Here is a 12,188-nt window from a genome sequence, read left to right as displayed (position 1 = left end):
CCTCCTCTCCTCCTCTCCTCAACTCCTCATCTCCTCCTCTCCTCAACTCCTCATCTCCTCCTCTCCTCCTCTCCTCATCTCCTCCTCTCCTCATCTCCTCCTCATCTCCTCCTCTCCTCCTCTCCTCCTCTCCTCCTCTCCTCATCTCCTCATCTCCTCCTCTCCTCATCTCCTCATCTCCTCCTCTTGCTCATCTCCTCATCTCCTCCTCTCCTCCTCTCCTCATCTCCTCCCTCTCATCTCCCTCCTCATCTCCTCCTCTCCTCATCTCCTCCTCATCTCCTCATCTCCTCCTCTCCTCCTCTCCTCATCTCCTCCTCTCCTCCTCTCCTCCTCTCCTCATCTCCTCCTCTCCTCCTCATCTCCTCCTCTTGCTCATCTCCTCATCTCCTCATCTCCTCCTCCTCCTCCTCTCTCCTCATCTCCTCCCTCCTCCTCCTCTCTCTCCTCTCCTCCTCTCCTCATCTCCTCCTCTCCTCCTCATCTCCTCCTCTTGCTCATCTCCTCCTCATCTCCTCATTTCCTCCTCTCCTCCTCTCCTCATCTCCTCATCTCCTCATCTCCTCCTCCTCTCCTCATCTCATCCTCTCCTCCTCTCCTCATCTCTCCTCCCTCTCCTCCTCTCCTCATCTCCTCATCTCCTCCTCTCCTCCTCATCTCCTCCTCTTGCTCATCTCCTCCTCATCTCCTCCTCTCCTCATCTCCTCCTCTCCTCATCTCCTCCTCATCTCCTCATCTCCTCCTCTCCTCCTCTCCTCATCTCCTCCTCTCCTCCTCTCCTCATCTCCTCATCTCCTCCTCTCCTCCTCTCCTCATCTCCTCCTCTCCTCCTCTCCTCATCTCCTCATCTCTCCTCATCTCCTCCTCTCCTCATCTCCTCATCTCCTCCTCTCCTCCTCATCTCCTCCTCTTGCTCATCTCCTCCTCATCTCCTCATTTCCTCTCTCCATTGGTTCCCTCTCCTAATAAGACAATATCATTTCACACCGTTTTCTCTTTACATACATCAGTAAAATGGGTTTCTGGGATTCATAAAAAAAATTAAAAAAATAAAAACAGAAAGCAGCTGACTAAAATATGAAGCTCTGCACTTTACACTTTCTCTAAGCTGAATAAACAGTGTTTATTCCATACTATCTCCAGGAAGACTTAAAGTCTCCTATAAAAATCACGATAGTCATCTTCATATCTCCCCATCTCTAGTAATGAATCAACTTCCTGTGTATGAATCACATGTTGACCTACAGTATGTTTACAATGCGTACATGATTTACAGTGTAAATCCCTTTCTCTTCCCGCTCAGTCTTCTTTGGTCCTCTTTAAACAATGTTATTTCTCATTCAATTCTACCATTTAGCTGCCGATGCTGTTCCTCTCTCTGTCCATATTATGTCAACTCTTTCTGTTTGTTGTCCTGAATCTCCTCTTGGGTTGGATTTATTTACATCCTTCTCCCTCTCCTCTCCTCTCCCATCCCTCCATCACCGTAGTAACAGAGCTGGGGGTTGTAGACCTTCTCCTCTCCCTCTCTCTCCTCTCCTCTCCTCTCCTCTCCTCTCCTCTCCTCTCTCCTCTCCTCTCCTCTCCTCTCCTCTCCTCTCCTCTCCTCTCCCATCCCTCCATCACCGTAGTAACAGAGCTGGGGGTTGTAGACCTTCTCCTCTCCTCTCCTCTCCTCTCCTCTCCTCTCCTCTCCTCTCCTCTCCTCTCCTCTCCTCTCCTCTCCTCTCCTCTCCTCTCCTCTCCTCTCCTCCTCCCATCCCTCCATCACACCTTAGTAACAGAGCTGGGGGTTGTAGACCTTCTCCTCTCCTCTCCTCTCTTATCCCATCCCTCCATCACACCGTAGTAACAGAGCTGGGGGTTGTAGACCTCCTCTCTCTCCTCTCCTCTCCTCTCCTCTCCTCTCCTCTCCTCTCCTCTCCTCTCCTCTCCTCTCCTCTCCTCTCCTCTCCTCTCCTCTCCTCTCCTCTCCTCCTCCTATCCCTCCATCACACCGTAGTAACAGAGCTGGGGGTTGTAGACCCTCTCCTCTCCTCTCCTCATCTCCTCTCCTCTCCTCCTCCCATCCCTCCATCACACCGTAGTAACAGAGAGAAGAGAATTATACACCTTCTTTCCATCCGGTGACCTGGATCCATGAGCGAGTAGTTCCTGGATGGTGACCCAGTTATCCAGGATCCTCTTGTTCCTCTTCTTCATGAACTTCTTCTGGCTGAGGGCCAGGATACTGGGACTACCACCTGTCTCCCCCTGCAGGCCTGGAGGTCCTCCTGTAGCCTTCCCATCCACAGTTCCCTCCTGTAGGTCTCTGTCTCCCTTCAGGTAGTCCAGCCGGCTCTGCATCATGAACTCACGGCGCTGCCGGTGCTCCCTGGCCCTCAGCAGCTGTTGTTTACGCTCCTCCTTCGACCAATATCGTCCCTGCTTCATCTCGCTGACCGCGTCGTCGTCCGTCGTCATGCCGCTGCGCTCTTCTCTGATCTTAATTGCCCGGGCTTTAAGGAGGCGGTCCCTCACTGGTCGCTTGGCAACGTAGCGCGTCCCGTCGCTACGGATCTTCACCTTACGGATAAGATAAGATAATATGGTGCATCAAGGCTATGGCAAAAGCAGGGTTCATGCTCACCATTCCCAAAGATATAATTTAATTGCACCATGTAAGACATATAGAATCAACAACTATCAATAAATAATGACAGGTAACACTTTACTTGACACCCAGCGGTGTCAGCTGACATAACTTGCCATAACCTGTCATAATAGCAGACATAACCTGTCATAATAGCAGACATAACCTGTCATAATAGCAGACATAACCTGTCATAATAGCTGACATAACCTGTCATAATAGCTGACATAACCTGTCATAATAGCTGACATAACCTGTCATAATAGCAGACATAACCTGTCATAATAGCTGACATAACCTGTCATAATAGCTGACATAACCTGTCATAATAGCTGACATAACCTGTCATAATAGCTGACATAACCTGTCATAATAGCTGACATAACCTGTCATAATAGCAGACATAACCTGTCATAATAGCTGACATAACCTGTCATAATAGCAGACATAACCTGTCATAATAGCTGACATAACCTGTCATAATAGCTGACATAACCTGTCATAATAGCTGACATAACCTGTCATAATAGCTGACATAACCTGTCATAATAGCTGACATAACCTGTCATAATAGCTGACATAACCTGTCATAATAGCAGACATAACCTGTCATAATAGCAGACATAACTTGTCATAACCTGTCATAATAGCTGACATAACCTGTCATAATAGCAGACATAACCTGTCAGCTGACATAACCTGTCATAATAGCTGTCATAACAGAACCTGTCATAATAGTCATAACCTGTCATAATAGCTGACATAACCTGTCATAATGTCATAACCTGTCATAATAGCATAACCGTCATAATAGCTGACATAACCTGTCATAATAGCTGACATAACTTGTCATAACCTGTCATAATAGCTGACATAACTTGTCATAACCTGTCATAATAGCAGACATAACTTGTCATAACCTGTCATAATAGCTGACATAACTTGTCATAACCTGTCATAATAGCAGACATAACTTGTCATAACCTGTCATAATAGCTGACATAACTTGTCATAACCTGTCATAATAGCTGACATAACTTGTCATAACCTGTCATAATAGCTGACATAACGTGTCATAATAGCTGACATAACTTGTCATAACCTGTTATAATAGCTGACATAACGTGTCTAAATAGCTGACATAACTTGTCATAAACTGTCATAATAGCTGACATAACTTGTCATAATAACTGACATAAATTGCCATAACCTGTCATAATAGCTGACATAACTTGTCATAATAGCAGACATAACTTGTCATAACCTGTCATAATAGCAGACATAACTTATCATAATCTGTCATAACAGCTGACATAACTTGTCATAATAGCAGACATAACTTGTCATAACCTGTCATAACAGCTGACATAACTTGTCATAATAGCTGACATAACCTGTCATAATAGCAGACATAACTTGTCATAACCTGTCATAATAGCTGACATAACTTGTCATAATAGCTGACATAACCTGTCATAATAGCAGACATAACTTGTCATAACCTGTCATAATAGCTGACATAACTTGCCATAATCTGTCATAATAGCAGACATAACTGGTCATAACCTGTCATAATAGCAGACATAACTGGTCATAACCATGTCATAATGTGATCATAACACTGTCATGACCCATACATTGACGCCTGTTGTGACATATTGTGTTATTTGATGGCTGGTTATGACACCTACATAAGTGTCAAAACCCCAAAATCCCTTCCACACGAGGCAAAACATTCCAGTACACCATAGCCTACTTGTCAACACTATATTTATGTTATGTGACATTTTCTGAAATTGACCATATTAAATTATCATTGTAATTTAGCAAACATTTTAGGAGCAGGACAAGACACCCTCTTGTTGACATATACTAGAGAGGACTGTCTGGCTTACATGGTTATGATGGTCATAATGCTGTGACTGTGTCATAATGCTGTGACTGTGTCATAATGCCGTGACTGTGTCATAATGCTGTGACTGTGACATAATGCTGTGACTGTGTCATAATGCTGTGACTGTGTCATAATGCCGTGACTGTGTCATAATGCCGTGACTGTGTCATAATGCCGTGACTGTGTCATAATGCTGTGACTGTGTCATAATGCTGTGACTGTGACATAATGCTGTGACTGTGTCATAATGCTGTGACTGTGTCATAATGCTGTGACTGTGTCATAATGCCGTGACTGTGTCATAATGCCGTGACATAATGCCGTGACTGTGTCATAATGCCGTGACTGTGTCATAATGCTGTGACTGTGTCATAATGCTGTGACTGTGTCATAATGCTGTGACTGTGTCATAATGCTGTGACTGTGTCATAATGCTGTGACTGTGTCATAATGCTGTGACTGTGACATAATGCTGTGACTGTGTCATAATGCTGTGACTGTGACTGTGTCATAATGCTGTGACTGTGTCATAATGCTGTGACTGTGTCATAATGCTGTGACTGTGTCATAATCATAATGCTGTGACTGTGTCATAATGCTGTGACTGTGTCATAATGCTGTGACTGTGTCATAATGCTGTGACTGTGTCATAATGCTGTGACTGTGTCATAATGCTGTGACTGTGTCATAATGCTGTGACTGTGTCATAATGCTGTGACTGTGTCATAATGCTGTGACTGTGTCATAATGCTGTGACTGTGTCATAATGCTGTGACTGTGTCATAATGCTGTGACTGTGTCATAATGCTGTGACTGTGACATAATGCTGTGACTGTGTCATAATGCTGTGACTGTGACATAATGCTGTGACTGTGTCATAATGCTGTGACTGTGTCATAATGCTGTGACTGTGTCATAATGCTGTGACTGTGTCATAATGCTGTGACTGTGTCATAATGCTGTGACTGTGTCATAATGCTGTGACTGTGTCATAATGCTGTGACTGTGTCATAATGCTGTGACTGTGTCATAATGCTGTGACTGTGTCATAATGCTGTGACTGTGACATAATGCTGTGACTGTGACATAATGCTGTGACTGTGTCATAATGCTGTGACTGTGTCATAATGCTGTGACTGTGTCATAATGCTGTGACTGTGTCATAATGCTGTGACTGTGTCATAATGCTGTGACTGTGTCATAATGCTGTGACTGTGTCATAATGCTGTGACTGTGACATAATGCTGTGACTGTGACATAATGCTGTGACTGTGTCATAATGCTGTGACTGTGTCATAATGCTGTGACTGTGTCATAATGCTGTGACTGTGTCATAATGCTGTGACTGTGTCATAATGCTGTGACTGTGTCATAATGCTGTGACTGTGTCATAATGCTGTGACTGTGTCATAATGCTGTGACTGTGTCATAATGCTGTGACTGTGTCATAATGCTGTGACTGTGTCATAATGCTGTGACTGTGTCATAATGCTGTGACTGTGTCATAATGCTGTGACTGTGTCATAATGCTGTGACTGTGTCATAATGCTGTGACTGTGTCATAATGCTGTGACATAATGCTGTGACTGTGTCATAATGCTGTGACTGTGTCATAATGCTGTGACTGTGTCATAATGCTGTGACTGTGTCATAATGCTGTGACTGTGTCATAATGCTGTGACTGTGTCATAATGCTGTGACTGTGACTGTGTCATAATGCTGTGACTGTGTCATAATGCTGTGACTGTGACATAATGCTGTGACTGTGTCATAATGCTGTGACTGTGTCATAATGCTGTGACTGTGTCATAATGCTGTGACTGTGTCATAATGCTGTGACTGTGACATAATGCTGTGACTGTGTCATAATGCTGTGACTGTGTCATAATGCTGTGACTGTGTCATAATGCTGTGACTGTGTCATAATGCTGTGACTGTGTCATAATGCTGTGACTGTGTCATAATGCTGTGACTGTGTCATAATGCTGTGACTGTGTCATAATGCTGTGACTGTGTCATAATGCTGTGACTGTGTCATAATGCTGTGACTGTGTCATAATGCTGTGACTGTGTCATAATGCTGTGACTGTGACATAATGCTGTGACTGTGACATAATGCTGTGACTGTGTCATAATGCTGTGACTGTGTCATAATGCTGTGACTGTGTGTCATAATGCTGTGACTGTGTCATAATGCTGTGACTGTGTCATAATGCTGTGACTGTGTCATAATGCTGTGACTGTGTCATAATGCTGTGACTGTGTCATAATGCTGTGACTGTGTCATAATGCTGTGACTGTGTCATAATGCTGTGACTGTGTCATAATGCTGTGACTGTGTCATAATGCTGTGACTGTGTCATAATGCTGTGACTGTGTCTGTGTCATAATGCTGTGACTGTGTCATAATGCTGTGACTGTGTCATAATGACTGTGATAATGCTGTGACTGTGTCATAATGCTGTGACTGTGTCATAATGCTGTGACTGTGTCATAATGCTGTGACTGTGTCATAATGCTGTGACTGTGTCATAATGCTGTGACTGTGACATAATGCTGTGACTGTGTCATAATGCTGTGACTGTGTCATAATGCTGTGACTGTGTCATAATGCTGTGACTGTGTCATAATGCTGTGACTGTGTCATAATGCTGTGACTGTGTCATAATGCTGTGACTGTGTCATAATGCTGTGACTGTGTCATAATGCTGTGACTGTGTCATAATGCTGTGACTGTGTCATAATGCTGTGACTGTGTCATAATGCTGTGACTGTGTCATAATGCTGTGACTGTGACATAATGCTGTGACTGTGTCATAATGCTGTGACTGTGTCATAATGCTGTGACTGTGTCATAATGCTGTGACTGTGTCATAATGCTGTGACTGTGTCATAATGCTGTGACTGTGTCATAATGCTGTGACTGTGTCATAATGCTGTGACTGTGTCATAATGCTGACTGTGACTGTGTCATAATGCTGTGACTGTGTCATAATGCTGTGACTGTGTCATAATGCTGTGACTGTGTCATAATGCTGTGACTGTGTCATAATGCTGTGACTGTGTCATAATGCTGTGACTGTGTCATAATGCTGTGACTGTGTCATAATGCTGTGACTGTGACATAATGCTGTGACTGTGTCATAATGCTGTGACTGTGTCATAATGCTGTGACTGTGTCATAATGCTGTGACTGTGTCATAATGCTGTGACTGTGTCATAATGCTGTGACTGTGTCATAATGCTGTGACTGTGACATAATGCTCTGACTGTGTCATAATGCTGTGACTGTGTCATAATGCTGTGACTGTGTCATAATGCTGTGACTGTGTCATAATGCTGTGACTGTGTCATAATGCTGTGACTGTGCCATAATGCTGTGACTGTGTCATAATGCTGTGACTGTGTCATAATGCTGTGACTGTGACATAATGCTGTGACTGTGTCATAATGCTGTGACTGTGTCATAATGCTGTGACTGTGTCATAATGCTGTGACTGTGTCATAATGCCGTGACTGTGTCATAATGCTGTGACTGTGTCATAATGCTGTGACTGTGTCATAATGCTGTGACTGTGTCATAATGCTGTGACTGTGACATAATGCTGTGACTGTGTCATAATGCTGTGACTGTGTCATAATGCTGTGACTGTGTCATAATGCTGTGACTGTGACATAATGCTGTGACTGTGTCATAATGCTGTGACTGTGACATAATGCTGTGACTGTGACATAATGCTGTGACTGTGTCATAATGCTGTGACTGTGTCATAATGCTGTGACTGTGCCAGGTATTTAAAATATGATGGGGGGAAGAAACAGTAGAAGAAGAAACTGTAAACATAATTCCTGACAACCACAAAATACAAAGGACTTCAGAAACAAACTTTAAAATGAAAGGAAACCTCTTGGCTGGGAAAAATACATTGAATAAATGTGGGTTTTGACAATCTTATGCGGGTTTCTTTTAACCAGCCATAAAATAGGGTGAAATATGTCACAGCAGGTGTAAATATATAGGTCATGATGGTCTTATGACCATATTATAACAGGTTATGACAGCCGTTATGACATGGTTAAGACCATGTCATCACGTATTATAACACTGGGTGTCAAGTAAAGTGTTACCAATAATAAAATCTCAAATATCAACATTTTATGAAGGCTTTTCCTGCTGAATGGTAAATATAGAACCTGAAGTACCTTCCACTCCATGCGAGGTGAAGCCGGCCCCGGCTGCAGAGGGAGGTGTAGGGGGAGGCCGGTGTGGCTGTCCTGGGCCTCGGTGCTGTCTGCTGGGGCACCACTAACACTCCTGGGACTGGCCTGACCACTGCTGCCCGCTGCAGCCCCTCTCTCGCCTAGACCCATCCCCGGGACCACGGCTCGGTCTACAGAGTCCAGGGAGTCGATCCGGACCTCCGGGTCGCTCGACGGCAGCTGCATGCAGCTCTGGTAGGGTTTCGGTGCCGGAGGCTTGTTGCCTTGGCGACGCCGGGTGAAGTATGGGCTGGACTCTGCGGTTCGACCCCCTGACCTGTCGTGGTGTGTGGGGTTAGCTCTGGGGGACTTCCGTGGGGGTGTTGTGGTTGTTCCGCCATCAGCTATCCCCCTCTGCGATGATGACCCCACCCCGACAACGTTATCCCCCCGGGTCAGAGACCAGAATTTTGGATGGATGGGGCTTGTGCTGGCGTTGGTCATTTGGATCTGGTACTTCCTGCAAGAAAGAAAGAAAGAAAGAAAGAAAGAAAGAGAGAAAGAAAGAAAGAAAGAAAGAAAGAAAGAAAGAGAGAAAGAAAGAGAGAAAGAAAGAAAGAATACTCTCTCATAGGGAGATTTTCTTTGCAAAAATAGAGGTATTCCTGTGTTAAGAAAACCATGACCATTTTAACTACTGATTTACAGGACATTACACAGCACAAGACAGACAAGACTTCTACAGCGTATACAGAATCAATACAGTATCTATACAGAATCAATACAGTATCTATACAGTATCAATACAGTATCTATACAGAATCAATACAGAATCTATAGATTATCTATACAGTATCATTAGATGATCTATACAGTATCATTAGATGATCTATACACTATCTATACAGTATCTATAGATTATCTATACAGTATATATACAGTATCTATAGATGATCTATACAGAATCTATACAGTATCTATAGAGTATCTATACAATATCTATAGATTATCTACACAGTATATATACCATATATATAGAGTATCTATAGATTATCTATATAGTATATATAGAGTATCTATACAGCATCTATAGAGTATCTATACAATATCTATAGATTATCTACACAGTATATATACCATATATATAGAGTATCTATAGATTATCTATATAGTATATATAGAGTATCTATACAGCATCTATAGAGTATCTATACAGTATCTATAGATTATCTATACAGAATCTATACAGTATCTATAGATTATTTATAGATTATCTACACAGTATATATATACCATATATATAGAGTATCTATAGATTATCTATATAGTATATATAGAGTATCTATACAGCATCTATAGAGTATCTATACAGTATCTATAGATTATCTACACAGTATATATACAGTATCTATAGATTATCTACACAGTATATATAAAGTATATATAGAGTATCTACACCGTATCAATACAGTGTCTATAGATTATCTACACAGCATATATATACAGTTTATATACAGTATATACAGAGTATCTATACAGTATCTGTAGATTAACTACACAATATATATACAGTATCTACACCGTATCTATGCAATATCTATACAGTATCTATAGAGTATCTACATAGTATCTATACAGTATATATACAGTATCTACACAGTATTTATACAGTATCTACACAGTAGCTATACAGTATCTCACAATACATTACCTGTAGCTGTTGGGAGAGAAGGAACCATTCAGACTCCCATGTCCTCCTTTCTCCCATCCCCGCCGAGACCCGACCTTGTCGGCCCCGTCTCGGCTGTGTCTGTTGGGGGTGTCCCCACCTCTACCCTCTTCCTGGATGGACAAAGACAGAGGGAGTAACTCGGTGCTGACCAGAGGGGTGGTCCTGCAGCTCTCTCCCCCTGTGTTGTAGGCGCTGGTGCTGTCTTTGTCCTGGTCTGGGTCTGGGTCAGATCTCTCCCGCTCAGGGAGCTCATTGATGTCCGATAGCTTGCGGTGGAGCTCGTTGGCGGGCTCTGGGTCTGTGTCGTGGTCGGGTGCGGGTTCAGAACCAGTGGGTAGGGCTCCACGGCCAACAACGTCCTCCTCCAGAAGCCACGCCTTCATGCGTCGTTCTCTCAGCTGCTGCATCTTCTGCACTCTCAGGATGTTGCGGCACTTAAACTCTAGATGACGTAGTTCCTCCTCTAACAACGCCATCTTGTGTTGCGTCATGCTCTCGTTGCAGTTTACATCGACTTTTGGGTCACTCCCCCCTTCACCCTCACACATCTCACACTCCTCCTCCTCCTCCTCCTCCTCAGTCCCTGATCTTCCTCCCTGGCTTCTCTCAGCAAGCTTCCTGTTCCTTTCAAACTGACACCGGATCTCTAGTAGCTCCCTGTACCTCTCGCACTCTTCCTCAGTCAGACCCGGCATCATCATCATCATCATCAGTGGGTCGGGTACATACCCCCCCAACCCCAACCCCAATCCCAACCCTGTCCCCAAACCCCCTCCCAGTCCCTTTCCTCCATACAGCACCACCCTTGGCTGGGAGTCATTACTGAGGTGGATCTCTTGGAGGTGGGGCGAGGGGGACGAGGGTGTATTCCCAGGCCTGAACTTCCTCATGCTGCCTGGGGTGTTGGTTGTGTTGGTGTTTGGGGCGCTGGTCTGGTCCTGGTCCTCTCCCAGCAGGTCATGTTCAGAGGACTCAGCGTTGTGGGTGCTTTCGTCTGTACGGCCCACGCCACTGTCCAGCTCCTGACTGTTACTGGGGAGATGACCAGTATCATAAACAGTATCTATACAGTATCTACAGCATTTACAGTATCTTCACAGTATCTACACAGTATTTGTACAGTATCTATATAGTAGCTACACGCTGTTACTGAGGAGAAGAGAAGAAGCAGTAAACAAATAGCCTGGAGAGGCAGCTTGATGTACACCCCCTGGACAGGACGCTAGTCTGACACAGGGGAGAGAAGCAGTTTTAGGGCTATAGCAACTAAGCTAGCCACTGATGGGCCCCTGAGGGGCCGCCAGTAGTTGCCAGTCGGCCGATAACTTTGCCGGCGGCAGGCTGCTAGTGGGTCATTAGACGCTCGCTAGCTGGGTTAAGGTTAGGGTCTAGTGGGCTACTACATGTGGTCTAGTCTGTTCTCTGCCAAGGTTGGCTAGAATGAGTAGACTATACTGAGTGGAGTTCAAAAAGTACTCGCACTTAAAACCATGTAACAAAAGAAAATACATCTATACAATATTTTTCTATATTTAATTGCACTGTACTTGACTAGTGAACACAGAACACCACAGGTGCAAAAGAAATGTGCAAACATAGAGGTAAGGTTTCGTCTGTATTTCATCACCAGTGACATACTAGTAATTTAAATACCCCCCCCCCTCATCTAATGTTAATCGGGATCTAACATGGCCGCCGTAGAATGTTGGAGTGTCATGTAAATGCATCAT

At 44.0% G+C, this 12,188-nt stretch overlaps 1 protein-coding gene across 1 annotated transcript in view; it reads right to left on the bottom strand.

The window, feature by feature from the left end:
- Nucleotides 1-1,972: 1,972 nt before the first annotated feature.
- Nucleotides 1,973-12,188, bottom strand: part of LOC112235440 (PDZ domain-containing protein 4-like) — a 67,295-nt gene continuing 57,079 nt past the window's right edge. The window contains exons 9-11 of the mRNA XM_024380183.2: nucleotides 10,438-11,490; nucleotides 8,730-9,246; nucleotides 1,973-2,565 (exon numbers count right to left, since the gene is read on the bottom strand). Coding sequence (XP_024235951.2) covers nucleotides 2,077-2,565; nucleotides 8,730-9,246; nucleotides 10,438-11,490 — 2,059 coding nt within the window. The 3' untranslated portion in view covers nucleotides 1,973-2,076. The remainder of the gene's footprint in view (nucleotides 2,566-8,729; nucleotides 9,247-10,437; nucleotides 11,491-12,188) is intronic.

Source organism: Oncorhynchus tshawytscha, linkage group LG16, assembly GCF_018296145.1.
Source record: "Oncorhynchus tshawytscha isolate Ot180627B linkage group LG16, Otsh_v2.0, whole genome shotgun sequence".
NCBI lineage: Eukaryota > Metazoa > Chordata > Actinopteri > Salmoniformes > Salmonidae > Oncorhynchus > Oncorhynchus tshawytscha.
This window is presented reverse-complemented; position numbering and strand designations above follow the sequence as displayed.